The sequence below is a fragment of the Myxine glutinosa genome, chromosome 13 (genome assembly GCF_964187855.1).
Source record: "Myxine glutinosa chromosome 13, kmMyxGlut1.1, whole genome shotgun sequence".
Classification (NCBI taxonomy): Eukaryota; Metazoa; Chordata; class Myxini; order Myxiniformes; family Myxinidae; genus Myxine; species Myxine glutinosa.
In genome coordinates, this window is record NC_136273.1 from 18,260,672 (window position 1) to 18,284,538 (window position 23,867).

The 23,867-nt window shown below is 45.2% G+C and overlaps 1 protein-coding gene across 1 annotated transcript; it reads right to left on the bottom strand.

Annotated features, from left to right (window-relative positions):
- Positions 1-982: 982 nt before the first annotated feature.
- Positions 983-11,542, bottom strand: UBE2M (ubiquitin conjugating enzyme E2 M). The gene is made up of 6 exons (XM_068133873.2): positions 11,109-11,542; positions 7,529-7,623; positions 7,326-7,364; positions 4,729-4,832; positions 3,369-3,432; positions 983-2,479 (listed from the first exon to the last, which is right to left on the bottom strand). Exons 1-6 carry the CDS (start codon positions 11,215-11,217, stop codon positions 2,339-2,341), a joined length of 552 nt encoding a protein of 183 aa, XP_067989974.1. The 5' UTR covers positions 11,218-11,542; the 3' UTR covers positions 983-2,338.
- Positions 11,543-23,867: the final 12,325 nt, after the last annotated feature.

The following is a 23,867-nucleotide window of genomic DNA, read 5'->3' on the forward strand; positions in this document are numbered from 1 at the left end:
ACGATTGATCCTCATTTTTACAGGTGAAAATCGCAGCTCGTTTGCAGCACAGAGACAGCCGATAGATAAGACAGACCCAGAGATCCCCACGTCCAGGATGGTGTACTCCCGCCTTCACAAAATCAGGGCCATGACAGAGTTAGAGAAAGAGAAAGAACAAGATGTCATGCAAAGCACAATAATTGCAAAATTCACCCCTCACCAAAAAAAAAGTTGCCATGGATACAAGTTGTCCATATAAGATTAAATTTTACGATCTTAATCAAAGCTCCAGTCAATCTGCTAACTTCTCCAATCAATCTTTCTTCCACGGTGAAGCTAACTCCGAGGGCCTTTCACTCACTCACCACAGGCAGGTTGGTGGTCTTTGTCTTCCACCGACTCCTCTCCGGCCTTGCTCCCCAAGCTCTGTCTGTACTCTGTCCCCCAAATATTCCTACAGATCACACAATATCTGCCTGCAACCCTCTTCTGGTGAAATTGCCAAAATCAAGACTCTCTGCTCACCTTCACTCCTTCATTCCTCTTTACTCCCGCCTCTGGAACAAACTCCCTCACTCTCTTCAATCCCACTCCTCCCTCCAGGTCTTTAAAACAGCTGTTCGCCACCATCTCTTATCTTCCCCCATCCAAAACTTTGATCTTTTCTACCCCCGTTAATTCACCCCCGCTCTAGCAGGGAAAATGGGCTTAAAATGCATGTTGTTGTGTGTGTTGTTGCGTTGGGAGTGGGGGGTTGGTACAACTATCACGAAGAGGCATCCCGGATAGTTGCCGCTTTTGCAGTTGGTTTGAATAGCGCCACCTTTGGTGAAGTTGAGCGCTACAGGATTTAATTTCTGACTGTCATCTGTGGTTATCCCGCGACCACCATGGCTAGCTTTTCCCATCGCTGCGGACGGGTAGTTTTGCTAATATACAGTACTATATACGTGTGTATGTATGCATACATATATATAGATGTATTTTCAAACAAGTCATATGCCAAAGTTTTCATTTTACTGGATGAAATCAGGATCAAGGAAAGTGTTGGGAAACTAATTTATACAGTGAGCTCCTACCAGCTCACCTCAGCCATCTTTGAGGATAAATGACATTGAGCAGCCTCAGAACTAAATCCACAATATAGGAAGTCAGAGAGCTGAGGCCTTCCGCCCAGCTTTTGAGTTAAGAGCGCTGGTCAACCCACAAGAGTACAACCTTGCAGCGCTCCACACGACCAGGATGTCACACTTTTGAATGCCAACCATACAACACCAAACCCCCTTTCCCAAACATCATAAATAAGACAGGATGGTCTGCAGTAGTTTTTATGTACCCTTTAATTTTATATTTATCTGGACCCAATGTGGCATGGTTTGCATCTAATGCAAGACAAAACCATGTTGTGCGCTTGGCTGGAAACCAGGAACCCCTATTATTTTATTTCTTCCACACTTCTCTACACTGGACCAAAAAAAAAGAAAAGGCCAAACGTGTAGAATGAATAGCAGACATCCGAGAAGAGGCCGCAGTTTTTTCGAAAAATTAAATTTAACAGGACCGAAAGAAAACAAAAAAAAACGGCACAAATATTTTTGCATCTCCCCAAGCATACAGCACTTTCCCCAGGGAATCCACCTTACTCACACCTTTATCAGGCCGTGCTGAACCGACCGACACACAGACTCCACCCAACGTGTAGCCATGAACACAAATTGGCACACCCCAAGCTTGTGAAAATCTGCTTCCTAAACAATCTTCTGGAGTCACAGTGAAAGATTTTATGGTCAAACAATACCCAAGATGGCACAGCTGAATGCATCCAGGGAAGAAGACAAACAAGAAGCAGCCCAAATGAGGAGATCTGTGGCGAGACTTGCACAAGTTGTAAATGCGATCAAACAAGGATCACTTTATATCATTAGTTTTGTTACTGTATTATTTATATGGGTAACACCAACACGTTGCGACTTAAACGTCACTACAACCCAGCAATCAAAGCAGAATTTACCAAACTCTACCAAGCCCGTTGATGTCCTTGAGGGGATAAAACCCACAGTGTTTAAACGATCCCTCATCCCTTCATGTTTTTTCTCCTCGCCCCATCCTTGCTCTTCCCAATGTTCCACTGCTCGCCTTCCCCCTTCCATCAGGGGGTGTGGTGTGCAGCAGTTGGAGAATGAAAGGCTGGAGTGAAATGGAGAGAGATAGAATGAGGCAAGAATGGGAAGCGAAATAGGTCGGGAGCTCGTTTGGCCGTGAGGCTTGGCGAGACTCGGCGAAGCCGGGCCTGGAGGTCGAGGCCTGGCGAAGCTGGGCGAGGGCAGACCAAGCAAGCGGAAGACAACGTTGCCTTCTACTTGAGACACCTCTCAAAGCACAGCGAGCCAACATAACCACCACGCATGGAGCGCAACACGTTCTGCTCAAAAAGCTTCCGGTTGTTTTGAAGAACTTCTGCTGCCTCCTTGTTCAGGGGATCCTCAGGGTTTGGTTCCTACAAAGGAACGTGGGAATGGGAGAAAGTTTAGTCAAAACTAAGCATTCGTTCAATCAGGATCACCTTCCAACTTTGCCACTCAACAACCATTATCCGACACCTTAAAGGCGCAGTGCAACCACAATACATTCTTAACTTTGGGATACTACGTTTGTTACGGCTTTCAACGGTCTATTCACTATTGCATTAACTAAAAGCACCTGCTCCTTATGGCAGCAGCCGGGGAGGGAGGGGGAAGGGTCATATTGTTATCTTTCTGGTTATTAATAGCAGAGTAACCGCCCTATGGGCGATCTTGTTCCAAGCATGCAACACATTCTTCTGACACGTGCCTTTATCTGGGCAGTGTATACGCAACAGACCGCTGCTGCCGATAGCAGACCGCTACAGGAAGCAGACTGAAATATGTGTACAGTTTATGTGCATATATAATGCAGCATGGTTATATACCTGGGATCATTGCAATTGCACTGAGCCGTGACTAAAACCAGGGCCTGAGGCCTTCTGATCTGTGCCGTTCATGGAATGGTGGCACATGATTTTAATTGGGGTGGAGTTAGGCCAGCTGACAACTGAGCAATGTATAATATGTGATTATATAGCAAGTTCAAAAAGGGCAAAACTCCTGAAAATTTGGGAAAACGCCCCGAAACTCAAACTTGTTCTGTAACTTGTCACAAAAAAGTCATGTACCAAGTTTCAGCTCAAAATGTTAAATGGTATGGGGGTAAAGAAGTCTAGAAAGCCACGTGGAACGGACAGACAGACCGAGAGCAAACCTATGGTCCCCACACAGTCCAGTGTGCTGGGCTTTAGAGATACGTAATGATCACCTTCCTTCAGCCACTACTCATTCTCTAAGCTTTTTCAATAAAAGTACACTTACAAGGAAGAGATATTGAAGTCCATACACAATCGAGTTGATGGTAAGAACTGGCTTCCAATCTTCCCTGTGAAACATATAGTCATTGATCAGTTCATATTATAAACACTCGTACAATGGCACAGAAACAATTAAGGCAAAAAATAGAAACAATTAAGGCAAAATCCCATTGAGAATCTGTGGAAAGACTTGAAGATTGCTGTTCATCGATGCTCCCCATCCAACTTGACAGATCTTTAGCAAATCTGCAAGGAAGAATGGAAGAGACTCCCCAAATCTAGATGCGCAAAGCTGATGCAGACATACCCAAGAAGACACCAAGCTGTAATCACTGCCAAAGGCACTTCTGCGAAGTACAGTCGGACCCTGCTATTCGCAGTTTATAAAATGCGACCTGTTTCTTATTCGCGTTAAAGTGTCCCGCGAATTCGTGGATTTTTTTTCTATTTGCGACCGTGTTCCACAAAATCGCAGTTCTTCTGCGACACTTTAATCCCTTAAGACACTTAAGACAGGTCAACCCAAGACCATTAAACCCCATTAGACCATCAAGACCCGAAGACACTTTTTACCCTTAAGACCCTTTTTCTATGAGCCTAGCTTTTTAATAACTTTGGAAGAAGTCTTTGAATGCACCAGGCATGCCAAGCCACAGGCATGGTTTATTACAACTCAGCTTGCCTTTACTGAGACAAAACATCACCATAACATGTAAAGTCGTAGCCTTTTATCAAGGCGGCTTTTTCCGGCCTTCCTAGTGTTAAAACACAAAGCATTGCTAAAACTTCTGTGCATGCAGATCATGAAAATAAATCGACAACAAGATAAATTGGGAGCTAGACAATACAACTAATGAGTAATATGAAGAAGAAGCAGCACTCCTTTTGCATCTTCAGACGTAAAGGTGGGACGTAAAGGTGGGATTTCACCTTCACGTAAAGGTGAAAAAGGCAGTTTTTCCTTGGCTATGGGGCACAATCCTGGACAGGTATTCACCGACGCAGAATACTTGCTTGAATAGCTCATTCTTCCCAGTAAGCTGGTACTCATCTTACTGACCTCGGAAGGATGACAGGCTGAGTAAACCCACCTGGTATTATTTTAACGGCACGGCAAGGGCTCAAACTCAGTACCCTTAGATCCTAAGCAAGCCAACTTAACTGTTAACCAAACACCAGGCATAGAACTAATGACAAGAGGAAAATAGAAATAAGAGCTTGTGCTTAATCTTAAGTACATCCATCATAAGAAAAAAAAAACTATTTAAAATAACATCTTCATTTTGGTGCCGTGGGTGCAATGTGGATCAATGAATGGTGTGTGAAGGCCTCAGTGACCGAGCCACACACTCATAGCCACATACCGAAGTATGTTGAGGCACACATTTCCTTCCAGGTCAATGTTCGGATGGTACACTTGTGTTTCACACTTCACTTTCGGGGGGTCGTGAGGATATCCCAAGCCAACCTATGCAAGAGTGCACACACACAATGAAAATAAACCAACCCCAAGCTTTATATTTCCAAAGGTGATTCAAATTTGGCCCGAACACGTTTAGAAAAGGCAGAACAATGCGTTTCGAGGAGATTTGACTTTAGCGTTCGTTACACTGATAGCCTTAATCACACCTTCCAAGAATTACTCAATCTTTCGTCAACAGAAGCAATGCTTGTTGAAATGTACAGATTATTGACCATAAGGTGATGATTGTCTGTGAAGGATGTCAGCAATTCAAATGTGTAAGCTGTTCCAAGAAGAACATGAAGAAGGAGGACAGTATGAACCACCAAATTGATGACGCATAAACACTGATTTTTTTTATTGATTTTTTTGTATACAAGATCGAGGCTCGTGAAAGAGCAAACATTAATCACACAGAAAGACAAACCGACACATAAAACATATAACATGGGGAGCGGTAGACAATATGGGGCGAGAGGGGGAGGAACACAAACACAACATCTGAGAGCAGGGACATCGAGAGATCTGTGGGAGGGAGAGGGCTTTGGGGGGGGGCATGGGAAGGGGGGGTGGGAGAGGTATAAAACATATGGACACTGCCGGGACTTCCAGGAAAGAAGTTGGAATTTCAAACAAGGTGGATCTGGGGTGAATTAGTGGGGGTAGAAAGAGGCGAGGATCGAGTCGAGGATCTCGTTTTGACTGCCTGTATGAGTTTCTGGTCACGTTTTGAAACCGGCCAGAGCGTGGAGGCCGAGTCGTTTTAAGTTTGCCAAAAACAAGAGTCTGGTTAAATTTGAACCACCCCGAGGATACAAGTTCAACGAGCACGATGAACGAGTCGTTTCAAACACTTGGCATTAAAAGGCGAAGAAATTTGCACATGTCAAAAACATTACTTTCCTTTACAATCAGAGGTGAAATTTTTAGCATTGCAATTCAACGATTCAATTATCGGAAATTGCACAAAAACGTCAAAAAAAAATTATTATTTTTATGTAGCTTTTTACAAAGCAAAACTAAATTAAATGAACGTTCCCCAAGCTTCAATCATTCCAATGACTGCACCTCGACTCTTACAATTTATGCTGTGACCATGTCAGGCATTGAATTTGGAATATGTTCCCGGAAAAGCCGGCGCATGCGCGAATCAATCTATGGGGCTCAGCAACTCGAAGAACTGCAAGTGCTCAGTAAATACAGTACGCATGTTGCTTGCAAATCGACTGGAGGCACATTTCAAATTTATCAACGACAATCTCGGGGACAGCACATTGTTGGGTCAAACTATTCGTACATTTTGCATAACATTTTGTTTTACCCAAGGCAGCGTTCTTAGCCCAATCCTATTCCTAATCTCCATCAACTATATCCCTGACTTTCTGGAAAATCCTCTTTATCTATTTTCTGATGACTCCACCCTCTGCCCTGACATCCCTCATCCTTCAGACAGGCAAGCTGCAGCTTCTTCAGTCTCTTCAGGCCTTGAAAAAAATTCTCCAAAGATTGTCAAACACTTGGAATATGTCTTTCAATCCTGACGAATCTCACACTCTCACAATCTCTCTCTGAAAGCACCGTCTGGCAAAGCCCCCTCATCTACTTTCTTAGCAATCCTCTTGAGGAAGTTCAGTCATCCAAACTACTGGGTCTCACCATCAGCCATGATCTTTCATTGGCAACCCACATTAAAAAATTGGCCTCCAAAGCCAGTCACCACCTCGGATATCCTCCGCAGTACTTGGCATATCTTAACTCCCATCCACCAACAAGGCCTTCATCCACAGCATGGAGTACTGCTCTCCCCTCCAGGATGGCGCCCCTGCCTCACACCTTCTCAGATGACCCCATGAAAAGCAAGGCCTTCAAGTCCATTGAAGCCGAGTCTATGGGCCGATCACTTTCTCATCGCAGACAGGTCCGTGGCCCTCTGTCTTCTACCTTTATGGTCTTGCTCCCTCTGCTCTTTCTGTGCTTTGTCCCTCCCTTATCCCCCAGGTTTCCACAGGACAGATGCGGTCCATCAACCACCAACCCTCTTCTGAAGAAACTCACAAAATCCAGGATCGCTGCTCACCTTCCACTTATTTGGTCCTCTTTCTTTCTTTTCCCCACCTGTGGAATCAACTTCCACATTCTCTTCAATATCATTCGTCCCTTCACGACCTCAAGGCAGCTGTTCACCACCATATCAGATCATCCCCCATCCACAACCATAATCTTTATTAACCCCATTAACCCTCCCCAATCCCTTCTCTTTCCAGTTTTTCCTTCTTGAGAGTTCTTGGCTGCATCCATCTTGTTCACCCCTCCTTGCCCATATCCGTCATTTCTCCAAGTCTCCCTCTATTTGTCCCTCATGCCTGCTGCTGGTGTCCCTCCCCCTCTCTTTGTTCCGTTTCGTCCTGGTCCATTCTGTGTAGCTCCTCCATGAGCCTCGACTTTGTGTACACAAAAAATAACAACAAGAGCATTATTAGCAAGAGGAGCTTGCGTTACCTTGAAACTGAAAATGAATTTTCCTCCTTTGTAGAATCCCTGCAAGAAATAATAAACACCGGATAAAGCAAAGCATTTGAATCCAGATTAGTATTAATCACCTTCACTCTTTACCAAGAATAATGTTCATCTCCTCAGTTTTTATTTAATGAGCTATATGTATATATATATATATATATATATATGTATATATAATCCCTCACCTCATCTGGACAAATGTTGAGTTTGAAGTTGAGGAGGTCGTCGGGATCAGGAAACACAAGCTCACACGTCTTTGGAAGGTTCAACTCATTAATATCTGCATATATTACCACATTCCACGGTTACATCACCAACCCCCTTTAGCATTCCACAATAGTACGAGCATTTTGCAATAAAAATTAACATATCGGCTTTGTTATGACGGTAAACGAAGGCGAGAGAAGAACCGGGACGCATCACACGAGAACATTGCACACAACAATCAGAATGCCGTGGCAGTCCCATTTCAATTGTCAGCAAAATAAATATCAAGGCGAGGAGTAATAAACGTGCGGACATGAGCAAACGGATTTCTTTTTAAAAAATTGGGACATTTCTTTGTTATGTCAATGACAAAACAGCTTTTGTGCAATTGTCATGAGATCTCAACATACAGATACTGGTATCTAAACTCCTAGAGTGTTCAGCTTCTGCTCTACATATTGTAAAATTGCAATAATTAGATATCTCCTCGCGGATATCTCTGTCTTCTACTATTATATCCAAACTACTATATCCAAACAAACAAAACGCATTCAACATTCAGGCCTCCCTCCCTGCTCTCTCTCCACTTATCATTGCAACAATAAACTCCTCCCTGTCTACAGGCATCGTCCCACCTTCCCTCAAAATTGCTGCTGTTACCCCCATTCTAAAAAAACCTGGTCTAAACCCTGACACCCTAAACAACTTCAGACCCATCTCCAACCTACCCTTTCTGTCAAAAGTTTTGGAACGCGCTGTAGCCACTCAACTCAAACATCATCTCTCTGCCAATAACCTGTATGAAACATTCCAATCTGGATTCCGCTCCAACCACAGTACTGAAACTGCTCTCCTCAAAATCACCAACGACCTTCTCCTCTCCTCTGACGCTGGCAACCTCAACATTGTCGTCCTCCTCGACCTCAGCGCTGCCTTTGACACCATCGATCACACCATCCTCCTCACCCGACTTGAATCCTCCTTTAACGTTACCGGCACTGCCCTCTCTTGGATTAAATCATACCTCTCTGACAGACGCCAGTTCATCTCCATCAATAACTGCAAATCCCCCACTGCTCCCCTCCCCCAAGGTGTCCCCCAAGGTTCAGTTCTTGGCCCCCTCCTCTTCATCCTTTACCTGTCCCCCCTCGGTCACTTAATCCGCCGTCATGGTCTCCAATTCCACTGCTTCGCCGATGACATCCAGCTTTTCATCTCCACCAAGTCGGTCTCCACCGACACCCACTCTATCCTGACAAACTGCATCACTGAAATAAAATCCTGGCTTCAAATCAACTTCCTCAAGCTTAACTGTGATAAATCTGAAATAATCATCATTGGCCCAAAAACGCTCACAAAATCCACCCATAACTTTGCCCTCAACATCGACGGTATCCCAGTATCCACCTCCCCTCACATCCGGAATCTTGGCGTCATCTTTGACCAAACCCTTTCCTTCGACAAATACACTAAACAGATCACAAAGTCAGCCTTCTTTCACCTGAAAAACATTGCCCGTCTCCGCTCATCCCTCTCCTCCACGGCTGCAGAAACCCTCATCCACGCCTTCATCACCTCCCGTCTGGACTACTGCAATAGCCTCCTCTATGGTTCACCCTCAAAAATCACCAATAAACTCCAATACATTCAGAACTCCGCTGCCCGTCTACTCACCCATTCCCGGACCCGTGACCACATCACCCCCGTCCTTTACAAGCTTCACTGGCTCCCCATCCCCCAGAGAATCCAGTACAAAATCCTCCTCTAGACATACAAAGCCCTCCATAACCTGGCCCCATCCTACCTGGCTGACCTCCTCTCCAGACACACTCCCACCCGCAACCTCCGCTCTGCTGGTACCAACCTCCTGACCCCCTCCATCCGGACCAAATTCAGATCCTGGGGGGACAGGGCCTTCTCCATCGCTGCTCCCACCCTCTGGAACTCACTACCTCACACCATCAGAGACTCCTCCTCACTCACCACATTCAAAACATCACTAAAGACCCACCTGTTCAACACTGCATTCAACATTCAACCCACAGCATCTAACCCCTGACTATCTCTTCTCCTTCTCCCTCCTTTTGCTTTAAATATTTCCCTATTGATTCTTGTCTTTTTGCAATTGTTGTTTTCATGTATTGTTATGCATTATGTTTTCCACTCTGTCAAAGCGCCTTTGGGCTTCTGGAAAAGCGCTATACAAAATAAATGAATTATTATTATTATTATTATTATCCACCACGAGCTGGCAGGACGGCCGAGAGGTACGCGCACTCTCCTCCGAGCCATCAAGCCTGGGTTTGAATCCCGACCCGTCTATAAACTGTCACTCTGGTGTTTTACAGGCAATGTGTGTGCCGGCACCCTAAGTTAATTCAATTGTAAACTGCTACCGCCTTCATGTTTCCTGTGTTGAAGTCGCTTCCCGTCCAGGATCTGAACCCTTGTCGAGAGACCTCGACAGAACAAGAGACTTCTGTAAAGATTATAGGACTTTGTGAGGATGATGCCATGTGAGGATAACAACCAGCATGGTGAGAAAAGGCAAAATAAAAATGGCATTTTTAAAGAAATTGCTTTTAAAAATTCTTAAATTGGTTCATAGATGGGTCAGGATTCCAACCCCAGGCTGGAGGACTAATCAGCGAGTGTGCGTACCGATAGCCTATCCTGCCGACCCGAGTGCAAAAACACAGGACGTCCGGCTCACGGTTACCACTGAAGAATGGCAAATTGTCCGCTACCCAGTGGGATGACACATTGTTGTCCAATCATTTTTCAATGACAATTGAACCCAGACAAGATAGGACAATTTCCATCTCCATGATGCTCACAGTTGCTCACCCTTCCACGAGCCGACATCTTGGATACAAGCAATTAAAAAGGCACCAATCAGCACATGTAGATGCAATGTCCTTCCTGTACATGACATGTGGCTTCATCCAAAGAAAATGACAAACCTCATGTGTTTTTCGTGTGTCCAAAGCAACAGCTTGATTTCCTCCAATCAAAACATCACTTTAGAGGTGCACCGTGACCAAAGTTCATCCCTATTATTTATAAAGAGAGCACGGACAAACAACCATAGGTTGGTAATACTAGCGCAGGCTTTGAAGTGATGGACCGAGTGGCTCCTCTTGCGTTGAAGTTCCTTGTGAGGGATGTCGGTACTATTGTTGTAATCGATGTGTCAGCTTACAGATCTACTTTCATATAGATTCTCATAGAATCCCCATACGTAGATGGTTACTGCTCAGATCTACTACACTCTATATACTACACTGCGCGACGTTGCATTGTTAAATTACGTCTTTAAATGTCAAACTAAATAAAGTGTAAATAGAACAGAAATCACGTTCTAATGGCAATTGTCACCGGGGGTGGGAGGGGGTGAAACGTTTTCCGACGAATCAACAAACCGAGATTTTCGGGCCTCGAAAAGAAATGCTAGGCCTTCCTCCACTTGGGAAGTTGCATCGACAATCGGGAAGGAAAGACGCGTCCTCGGCATACAAATGGAGGCAAGAAAAACCGCCCTTTTCGCTTTCGTCGAACCTTTGGTGATTCGAAGCTGCGCCGCCGATGCTTTCTTGACGCCGCTCCTCGTCCCTCCCGCGGCTTCATCTTCCTTCTTCTGCTGCTTCAACGAGAAAAGCTTGATCATTGCAGCGCCTCTCTTCCTCCACCTTCCCTCGTCCTTCGCACACCTCTTCACACAACCCCCCACCCCACCCCAACCCCCCCTAACGTATTTTCTCCAAACACACTCTTCCTTTAGTTACGATCTCCTCCTCACACACTCCTCTTCTCACGATCCCCTCCTCACACACTATACGTATCCCACTTGTCACGCGATCACCGCCACCTTTCCTCCTCTGCCCATTGGGCCACTGCCCCCATTGGAATCACGATTCGGAACCATTTTCCGAGTATTTTCACGTTATGGCGTTTACGGAATCAACTCGATGTTTATTTAATAATCCCAGTCTAAACGTGAGATGTTTTTTCTAGCAAATAATAAAAAAAAATACAGCTTTAAACAATGCTCTGCTAATACACCGCTTAATAATATTGCCTGCAATACCATTTGACATCTCTTCTTGATATCGATATGGAAGTGAAATATTACTCAGATTAATGACGTCATTATATAATCACCAAATAATTTTCCTTTTTGCATTCCTCCTTCACTAAATAACAAATGACATTTTAAAATTGATAAGGAGGATAAAGCGGGGTTCGTATATCCTCTGAAATGTCACTCACTGATACACAAGATATATGCATGGACGTACATGTGTGATCGCAACACCGTGACGTCACCAGCTTCCAAACGATGGCAGCACCGTGACGTCACCAGCTTCCAAACGATGGCAGCACCATGACGTCACCGGCACGTTGGGCTGCATCATGAGAATGAATGGGGATCTCGCGGTGCGACGTAAGCCTTGTATTGCGGTCATTCTTCAGATCATAGACCCTATTTATGATTTTCGTAGACACCTATTTATGATTTTCGTGTATGTTGAACAAGTGAGTGAACGGTTAGATAAAAGGTTATTGGTGTCCTCCAATGAATGAATGAATCAGCATTCATTCAGCCTGAACATGTGCAGCAAACCGCAAGTGTGTGTGTGTGTGTGTGTGTGTGTGTGTGTGTGTGTGTGTGTGTGTGTGTGTGTGTGTGTGTATATATATATATATATATATATATATATATATATATATATATATATATATATATATATATATATATATACATATATATATATATATATATATATATATATATATATATATATATATATACACAAAGAATTAAGTTAAGCACCCCCCCCCCGTTTTTTTACAACCTCGCACATTACAAGTTTGTTGTCGTCAAAACAGTGTAATATACCCATGATATTGCTATATTTTCTGGAGAAGTGATATTATGGTCACATAAAAACATAACAATCATGCCGTTTTCAATATTTTATTCTGAATAATTTAAGGTGAAATTTTTTGGGAATTTTAGGCATATTTTCACCTCAATTTAAGTATGGAGCTATAGGTCCATCACGGACAGTGTGGATGACGTTTATGTTTTCTAACGTACAGTCATTGTTCTGAGAAGACCTCTAGCGATCTTTGCGTCAATAACGTGTGTAGGACCCACGTGATCGGATCACTGACTCAACCAATCACTTTTTTTCACTTTGATCACTCAATTTCATCAATGGATAATTGCTAATGTCATACCAATCATTATTTGATCTCACATACCTTAGAATATATGCCAATGTATACATATACACAAAGAATATATATTAGGGGGTGCTTACCTTAATTCGTTGTGTAGGGGTGCTTAACTTAATTCTTTGTGTATATATATATATATACACACACACACACACATTGTTACGTTTGTAGGGGGTAGGCAGTGATTACTTTACTCCAGGTAGATTTGTGTAGATTAGTATGCTCCGATTGTCGTAAAGAAGAAGAACCACCATGTAAATAAGTCGGGAATTTGTTTAGCCCGGATGTCGGATTAAGGTGTATCTTCATCCCCATTATGAGGAGGGGGGCATGTTAACGAGCACAGGGTTTTGGGTAAATTATCCCTTGTATATCGATACCTCTGTAATTTATTCCTTTGTTCCTTTTGACAATACACCACACGTAGCCAGAATCGCACGCATTTAAACACCCTAATTAAAAACTTACCGGAAGCCAGGACATTGAGCGCTGCCGCTAATTACCCCGACTTTGGAAGCATAGGACGATAGATATGTGAGGCCACGCCAAGAAAGGCAGTGATTGGGCAGGAGTTGATTGACAGGAGATGGTAAGAAGACACGCTGATTGGTGAAGCAGGACAGATGATGTCAGAGCGGCGTGGACAAAAGAGTTGGAGTGGGGGACATTTTGGGTCTGCTTCTCAGTTCCGATGTGATTGTGAGTGGACGTCCCTCTTGCTTCTTGTTCTGGGATTTGATTGCGAATGGTCGAGACCCGACATTTCCCCCTGCTTCTCTCGCTCGCCTTGCTCTTTGTTCTGGACACACCAAACGGTCGGAGTAGATTGCGCGAATGGGATTCGTTGGATTTCTTCACGAGCGCATGAACATTTTTATAGCGCTCTTTGCAAGGGATGTTGAGCTTACACCGATCGTGAGGAGGAAGAGCCACGGGCCAGGAACGGCGGGGTTTGTTTTGTGTGGAGTTCGTGAGGACAGGCGCGACTGGAGGCGCGAGCTGCACACCTGCCGTTCTCGTCGCTCGAAGGACCGACTTTGTGGCAGTGAACGCGGCCTAGTGAGCGAGGGTGGACTGAGGCCTACTTCCAGCCAAGGCAGGGACCGCGGCCGGGTTCCCGCGCAGGGACGGGGGCCTGAGACGGGTCTTGACGAGGTGCCAGGACTGCTAGAGAGCTCAGTGCCAACCACACGCAATTATTTATCCAGCATTTATTTTATCCCTCGTCTGTCTTTGTGTCTGTGTGTGGGGACGTCCCATTTAGGGACATTATTTATTATCGTGCATTTTTTTCTTTGTCACTGGCATTCCAAAAATAAACCTGTTTCTTTTTGTACATGTTTAAAAAACCGTGTTGTTTGAGTTAATTTCTACAGGTTGAAGACGTCAGGTGGAGGCCGTTCAGGTAAGTGCTCTTCAGCATCCTTCTCCTCCTCCTCCTCCGGTTTTTTTTCTCTGCAACCCCTTGTCTGATCGATGCGAAAGTTTAACTTTAAACATAGGACGGACTCCCCCATGGAGAATATTTTATCATTAACTCTGACATCATAGATCACCTGGTATGACAACTATATTGAATTAAAGAAAAAATATAGATGTCTCCAAAACCGCTCAACAAATTTTTTTTTCAACTTGGCACGTCATCAACTCCCCATGGGGTATACAGTGCATTCAGAAAGTATTCAGACTCCTTCACTTTTTTCTCTTGATCATCTTTGAGATGTTTCTACACCTTGATGGCTGACAATGCATATCAGAGCAAAAACCAAGCCATGAGGTCGAAGGAACTGCCTGCAGAACTCAGAGACAGGATTGTGTCGAGGCACAGATTTGGGGAAGCCTACGAAAAAATCTCTGCTGCATTGAAGGTTCCCAAGAGCACAGTGGCCTCCATAATTCTTAAATGGAAGAAGTTTGGTGAGCTGGCCGCCCGGCCAAACTGAGCAATCGGGGGAGAAGGGCCTTGGTAATAAAGGTGACCAAGAACCCGATGGTCACTCTGGCTGAGCTCCAAAGATCCTGTGTGGAGATGGGAGAAACTTCCAGAAGGACAAACATCACTGCAACACTCCACCGAACTGGGCTTTATGGCAGAGTGGCCAGACGGAAGCCTCTCCTCAGTGAAAGACACATGAAAGCCCACTTGGAGTTTGCAAAAAAGCACCTAAAGGACTCTCAGACTGTGAGAAACAAGATTCTGTGGTCTGATGAAACCAAGATTGAACTGTTTGGCTTCCGTCTGGCCACTTCCATCCAGATCTTCAGTCTTGTACCGCCGATCACCCCCATTCCAAAACCCCTCCGCCCCCAAACCGAATCCCTTACAAATTTCCAGTTTTTCTTTCCTGGGAGTTCCCTTCTGTATCCATCTTGTCTGCCGTATCCATCATTTCTGTCCCCCCATTCCTCCCCACACCCAAGTCTCCCTCTATTTTGTCCTTCAACTCCACTGTAGGTGTCCTCCCTCTCTCTACTATTCATTATGTTCTGTTGCATCCTGATCCATCCAGTGTTCTCGCTCTTCCACTACCATTGACTCTGTATACAAAAGAAAATACATTGGGTAGTTCAGTTGAAGATTGTCCCAGAGAGACGGTGAGGGTGAGACAGTGAGATTTCCCAGGTGTGAAGGAGACGTTTCATCTTTTGGATGAGCTTCTGATGAATTCCAAATCAGCAGAGAGTAACGTAGCAGCTCTCTACCTCTTCATCAGATGGGGATAGTGTGTGGTATGTTATGGAGTCTTCTGCAAAAAAGAGAAGAGATGGTTTCCATTGTATTGGAATAGATGCAGAGGAAGACTCGAGCAAATACTGCAGAATTTGAGCACAACAGTCTCCATTGGAAGAGGGTTCAATTGATGGCAACACATTCATTGCGCGAGTGGAGGAAGTCAGAGAGCCAGGTATGAAGGTGACCTTGGAGGTCACAAGCTGTGAAGTTGATAAGCAGAGCATCATCAACCTGAGAAGGAATTAATTACATTATTAAATTTCGATCCATTGTGAAAACTATTTGTTCATGAACATGAAGGAACAACCTGTGAAGGGATGTATGCAGAATTTACCTCCATACATCCCCTCACATTCTCACTAGTCCAGGTGCCAAACAGGTGTTTCAAGGCAAAGCGTGCTTGAGCGTCATCATGAAGTTTTTTGGTTGATTCATCATCTCTGACCTATCCTGAAGCATAATCAGCCGGGTGCCACACTGGCACCCTTGAGGAATTTTTTTTAAGAGGCGAAAAACAAAATGGCCGCCACGACTTTCCGATAAATTCTGTTTTTGCCAATATCTTCACTTCTAATGCACTTGTAAACACAATTTTGGTGTCTACTTCTATGTTTTCATTGTCAAGGAATCCGATAATGATAAGATTAAAGGTGTATATATTAATCCTGTGTCATATTTTCAAGATGGCCACCATTTCCCGATATAAAAAGGCTATTTTGCAGTTCCATTGATAACTTCTAGTTAGAAATTGAATTCGATGAACCTTCAAATATTAATACAATAACAGTCACAACCAAATATGTATTTATGACAGCCGAAGTAACTTATTTGCAATTATTAATGCATTGGTTATTATATTGGATTGCGCTTTTTACACAAATATATTTGGATACATGTGGACAGTTGACAATGACCATGGATTTTGTTTTGTAAAACTTGCGTTGTAAATAAACATAACAATTGCCCCCCAGCTCTCTCTGGGCTCTGTCCCCCCAATATTCCTTCAGGTCGCACAAGATCTGCCTGCAACCCTCTTATGGTTAAACTGCCAAAATCAAGACTTCCTGCTCACCTTCACTCCTCTTTTCTCCCGCCTCTGGAACAAACTCCCTCACTCTCTTCAATCCCACTCCACCCACCCTCCAGGTCTTTAAAAAAGCTGTTCACCACCATCTCTTATCTTCCCCCATCCAAAACCTTGATCTTTTCTACCCCTGATAATTTCGGTCCCCTTGTGTTTTATACCTCTTCCCCCCCCCCCCCCCCCCCCCTTCCCACGCCTCCTCCCCCCAAGCCCTCTCCCTCCCACACTTCTCCCTGCTCTCAAATGTTGTGTTTGTGTGCTTCCCCTTCTCTCCCCATCTTGTCCTCCGCTCCCTCTTTTTATATATTTTGTTTGTCTGGTTGATTTGTTTGTGAAATAAATGTTAGCTCTTTCACGAGCCTCGATTCAGTATACAAAAAAACAAAAACAAAATTTTTTTTCAAACAAAAAGTGGACAAAACAAGTCTATGATTTTGAAATTTACTTTTATTTTCAGACTGACAAATAATAACTTTCTTTTGGAGCAACATGCATCCTTATTAATGTTTTACACGATGTTCAATCTTCATCATCTTCGTCCTGATAAGCAGCTACTGCCCTTGTCTGTTCGTTGCAGCAGTATGATTCACCACTGCAACTGCAAAATATCGAACATGACGTCTGTGCTACCACACAACCACACTTCCCTGTAGAACAGGGCCGACTGGCGGAGCATCCACGCTTAATCAGCTGCAGAATGGTGACCGGTGCAGCAGACACGTCAGGTGGGAGTGTGGTTGGACACTAAGTTGCACCGTCCTCACCTTCTTGCCATCCGTACCGAATGGGGTCCAAGTTTGGAGGGTCTGGCTGAGTGGCTGATTTCCATATCAATACTTGATAATGAGCACGTTGTACATGCTGAACAAAGGCATCATGTGATGGGGGCGACGACTTTAATTTTGGAGCAGATGTAATCTTGGAGTTGGCCATCTTTGACTTCCACAAATGATACCGGTGTGTGGCCTTATCACCTTCCACTTTGGAACCATAACAGGCAGCAATAAAAGTAGTTGCTTCAGATCTCATCTTTTCCTTGTCTGCTTCCATCTGATCAAGTGAGGTGAGGTGATGTCCTCTCATTAGTACCTTCAATGCTGTGGCCTTTCCAATACCAAATAAATACGACACAGTATCGCTAACGGTCAGAGCATGTGCAGCAGGTAGATATTCTGCGATACTTTTGTGTTTCAGTGCTGTCTGCCGTATGTCTATGTTGGCCCTCCCAGCACATGGACTCTCCATGCGGACATTCACAGTCATCTTTTCCTTGAGGTAGAAATGAAGCAGCAGGACAAAGACATCTGTATCGTCGCAGACAACTTTGATGTGCGAGTCCTCACTGATACCTGACACTATTTGGACTAAATGATGGATGATGATGACATCTGCTTCTTCATGTTGTGTTTTCAGATCCCGTCTCCCGAGAATGGAATTGTTCCATACTTGTACTGGTGTTGGATCTTTTCCGGTGATAACCAGTTTGTTCTGGTTGTTCTGAATGTGGGTCATTAGATACTGACATAACACATCGATCACTTGTATTTTGTTGGAGGCTACATTGAGGACTACCTTTTGCGCAGGAAGTGTTGTGTGTAAGTTGAGCTGATGTTTTCGACTTGCATCACGACCTGCACGACTGGATCTTGTCATTTGCTTTGTGCTGCATTTGATGTGCCTGTCGAAAATCAGGTATACGTCACAACATTTGAAATGGTACTTAATGGTCCCCATGAAGTTGATCACATAATCCTTAACTGTACCATTTGTGGGCCAGTGTACTGTCCATAGCAAAGCGCATCCATCGATGATGACAGCATCTGGAACAACTTGGGTTCGACTCGATTGCTGAACTTGGAGTTTCGTCTTCAGGACTGCTTTTGACTGAGCCCGCATCACGCCGCTCTCATCGAACAAGGACGTTGGCACAGGGGACAGTTCGTAAGAGAGGACATCTTTGATATTTATATCTCTGTACTGTTGGAGACATATAACTCGGGTGTAGATCAATTCGGTATCATACACAGGTCCATCCACCTTGATGCTCTTTTTGGTTGAAGTAATCAGGGTCACTTTCTTGGTTAGTGTCTTGTTGAAGTTATTAGAGTTGTTAGAAGTTGGTAGATATTGAAGATATTGCACAAAACAAAATTAATCGGAAATCAGTGGCGGCCATTTTGTTTTTTGCCTCTAAAAAAAAATCCTCAAGGGTGCCAGTCTGGCACCCGCCTGATTCTGATTCAGGATAGCTCAGAGATGATGAATCGACAAAAAAACTTCATAATGACGCTACAACATGCTTTTTCACAATTCCGCTGGACTACACTCAGGGTGTAAGTGTAAGAGATTCCACACACTACTGTTACGTGCTCCTCCTCAAACACCGGCCACGGTGTACCTCCGAGCCTCGAAAGGAGTCACGGCAGAAAGATGTGCTGTTATGTGTGTGTCCCAATGACCAATGGTGGAACCACACCAAGCAATTGATACAAAACCAGTTATTGCATTCAACCCCACACAATAATAACACTTAGGCCTAACGCAAGTAAAAGGAAACTCTCACTTGCACATCATAAACCATACTATTCCTATGATGGAACCATCAATAACTCAGTACTCCAACGTGAGTGAACTGTAACATTCCCCAAAGTCGATCCCCGCTCCGGTGATCACACGAAAAGGTCGCACTGGGACCTGAACCCAGGTCGGTCGACAGTCAAAGCTGCAGAAGAGCCGCTTGGCGAGAGGTCGGGCCGAAGTCGGTCTGGTAATGATTCACCCAAAAGGTGAGTGGAAACTCACACCTTCCGTTCACCTGACAATGAAGCTGACATGAACAATCAGCGGTTCCCACGCTGAGGTCGCTCCGGGAAAACCCACGAGACACACATGGAACCGGGCGAAGGGCTGGTGCGAGGTGAGATGGCGGACCGGCCGCTAATGGAGGCGTCAGCTTGCTCTCCAACGGTGATTCACTCTTGGAACCAAAACCCATCACGCAGGTTTATTTGCAACAGCAATAACGACACTGTCACGGGAATCCCTTTCCCGAATCCCAACATTCGCTCGTGACCAATGTCCACAAGGTCCGCTCGCCACCACGAAGCAGATAAGCCTTTCTTCACCGATCTCTTTCGATCCTATCGCCCGGCCCCTCTTCTTCTTCTTCTTCCGGTTTCTTCTTCACCCATTTCATTTTTCTTCTGAAACATTATTTTTACCTTTGAAGACAGTTATCTCCATTTGACACCAAAACCGTAACAATAATAGTACCTGAAACTAAAAATGCTTCAAGTGGATGAAAACCACAAAGATGGAAGTGACGAATCCGTAACACGACACACACTCCATAGACCCCACACAACGTCTCACTCCACACTTCACTCCACCTAACCCTAAACTATCAGTCTGTGCACTTCACTTTACACTCCACACATCACTTGCAATGAATCTGGATCAGCGGTTCCCACGCTGAGGTGGCCACGTGACCTGTCACGCCTGCCATAACACAGCACCAGAGGCTCGAGTAAAAACTGAAACCCGAACAGTGTTTGCTTGAGTACCGAGATTGCATGGTTTCCATGGAGACCGCCCTATTGTTAAGCGGTGCCGAGCTCTACGTTCCGTTGGAGTGCTTACTTGAACGTGTTGTATCAAACGAACCGCTTGGCAAGCGATAGCAAGCCGCTTGATAACGGAACACCCTCTGCACTCTCAGGACTGTTCTTCATATTTTTATTTTCTGCTTGTGAAGACACAGAATTATTGATCAACATTCGCACGAGACAAACTATCGATTTCCTTGCAGGTTGAAAGAGAAAAAAGTTTCAACAAGTTGAATAAATTTTAAAACCTCAAGATAACGAAGGATGAAACTTCAAAGTTACCGTTTATTTTACTGCAGGTAAAATGTAAACTTTACTGCATGTTCATCATAATTTAAACCGTAACTTAATAAGTTTACTAACTTACTTCATAAATATTTAACATACTTTGAATTTTCTTTCGATTCACATTGTTTGGTACTTTAATGCATTATGCGTACACGTTGCCATGGCTACCTCCACGAGTCTTACGTCACGAAGAACAAGCGCAATGACAGTTGGTGGAACTTGGTGGAATGAAGAAAGTGCATCTTCTGGTCCTGATTAATCGATATTCTTTAATCGATACACGATGGGAAATTACCAAGCACACCCGAGTGTTTACATCATCAAGAGACGCCTCATGAGGAGACGCAAGATGGCGACCAGGATGGAGTCAACTGATGAAGCACCCAACGTAAGAAACCTCTTTGGTTGTTTGTACAGTAATCACTCGTTGGTTATTATCAGGTACTGGGGAATCATCAACACCAGGTACAAAACATCAGGTACAAGGGGAACCGGTATCACGTAGAGGGGAACCTGCACCACAAAATCATCAACACCAGGTACAAAACATCAGGTACAAGAGAAACCGGTATCACGTATAGGGGAACCTGCATCAGGTACTGGGGAACCTGTATCACGTATAGGTATAGGGGAACCTGTATCACGTATAGGGGAACCTGCACCACATACAGGGGAATCTGCATCACGCACAGCGGAACCTGTATCACGTATAGGGGAACCTGCATCACGTACAGGGGAATCTGCATCACGCACAGGGGAACCTGTATCACGTATAGGGGAACCTGCACCACATACAGGGGAATCTGCATCACGCACAGGGGAACCTGTATCACGTATAGGGGAACCTGCACCACGTATAGGGGAACCTGCATCACGTATATGGGAACCTGCACCACGTATATGGGAACCTGCACCACGTATATGGGAAACTGCATCACGTATAGGGGAACCTGCATCACGTATAGGGGAACCTGCATCACGTATAGGGGAACCTGCATCACGTATAGGGGAACCTGTATCACGTATAGGGGAACCTGTATCACGTATAGGGGAACCTGTATCACGTATAGGAGAACCTGTATCACGTATAGGGGAACCTCTTTGGTTGTTTGTACAGTAATCACTCGTTGGTTATTATCAGGTACTGGGGAATCATCAACACCAGGTACAAAACATCAGGTACAAGGGGAACCGGTATCACGTAGAGGGGAACCTGCACCACAAAATCATCAACACCAGGTACAAAACATCAGGTACAAGAGAAACCGGTATCACGTATAGGGGAACCTGCATCAGGTACTGGGGAACCTGTATCACGTATAGGTATAGGGGAACCTGTATCACGTATAGGGGAACCTGCACCACATACAGGGGAATCTGCATCACGCACAGCGGAACCTGTATCACGTATAGGGGAACCTGCATCACGTACAGGGGAATCTGCATCACGCACAGGGGAACCTGTATCACGTATAGGGGAACCTGCACCACATACAGGGGAATCTGCATCACGCACAGGGGAACCTGTATCACGTATAGGGGAACCTGCACCACGTATAGGGGAACCTGCATCACGTATATGGGAACCTGCACCACGTATATGGGAACCTGCACCACGTATATGGGAAACTGCATCACGTATAGGGGAACCTGCATCACGTATAGGGGAACCTGTATCACGTATAGGGGAACCTGTATCACGTATAGGGGAACCTGTATCACGTATAGGAGAACCTGTATCACGTATAGGGGAACCTGCATCACGTACATGGGAACCTGCATCACGTATAGGGGAACCTGCATCACGTATAGGGGAACCTGTATCACGTATAGGGGAACCTGCATCACGTATAGGGGAACCTGCATCACGTATAGGGGAACCTGCATCACGTTTAGGGGAACCTGCATCATGTACCAGGGGAGCCTGCATCACTTATAGGGGAACCTGCATCACTTATAGGGGAACCTGCATCACATATAGGGGAACCTGCATCACGTATAGGGGAACCTGCATCACGTATAGGGGAACCTGCATCACGTATAGGGGAACCTGCATCATGTATAGGGGAACCTGCATCACGTATAGGGGAACCTGTATCACGTATAGGGGAACCTGCATCACGTACAGGGGAACCTGTATCACGTATAGGGGAACCTGCATCAGGTACTGGGGAACCTGTATCACGTATAGGTATAGGGGAACCTGTATCACGTATAGGGGAACCTGCATCACGTATAGGGGAACCTGCATCACGTATAGGGGAACCTGCATCACGTATAGGGGAACCTGCATCACGTATAGGGGAACCTGCATCACGTGTAGGGGAACCTGCATCACGTATAGGGGAACCTGCATCCCGTATAGGGGAACCTGTATCACGTATCGGGGAACCTGTATCACGTGTAGGAGAACGTGCATCACGTATAGGGGAACCTGTATCACGTTTAGGGGAACCTGCATCACGTACCAGGGGAACCTGCATCACGTACCAGGGGAACCTGCATCACGTACCAGGGGAACCTGCATCACGTACCAGGGGAACCTGCATCACGTACCAGGGGAACCTGCATCACGTACCAGGGGAACCTGCATCACGTACCAGGGGAACCTGCATCACGTACATGGGGAACCTGCATCACGTACCAGGGGAACCTGCATCACGTACCAGGGGAACCTGCATCACGTACCAGGGGAACCTGCATCACGTACCAGGGGAACCTGCATCATGTACCAGCGGAACCTGAATCACGTACTAGGGGAACCTGCATCACGTACCAGGGGAATCTGCATCACGTACCAGGGGAAGCTGCATCACGTACCAGGGGAAGCTGCATCACGTACAAATGTCGGACATGGATCGTTTATGCTTTAATCGCTCATTGTTATTGTTCATTAAATTAAAAATAAACAATTTCAAATAAAACTCCAAAACTGTTGCCAAGTTGAACACTAAACATTGAACAAACAAATTCCATGTTAAACCTTCATCCTGTAGGTGTTGCGGATGACGAGAGGACGAGACATTTCTTAGCTGTTCAAAGCTCCTTTATTCCAACAGCACTGAAATCGCGAACGGAACTCGTGCAGCTTTTATAACGCCAAAACCCTCTTCAGAGGGCGTGGCTCCAACAACCGCGCGCACGCCACGCCTACACCATCAAAATCCCCACTGGCCCGTGCCTGTGGATTATGTCCCAATAAGGTAACCGCTACATGCGCCCCCCCCCCCCCCCCCCCCAGAATGCACTCGCATGGGCAATGTCAGTTTTCGGGGGGCCTTAACCACCCGGTCGAAACGACTGATGACCCGAGGAGGGACTGTGAGCGGCCTGGCGGTGGGCGGGCCAACCGGGGACTTACC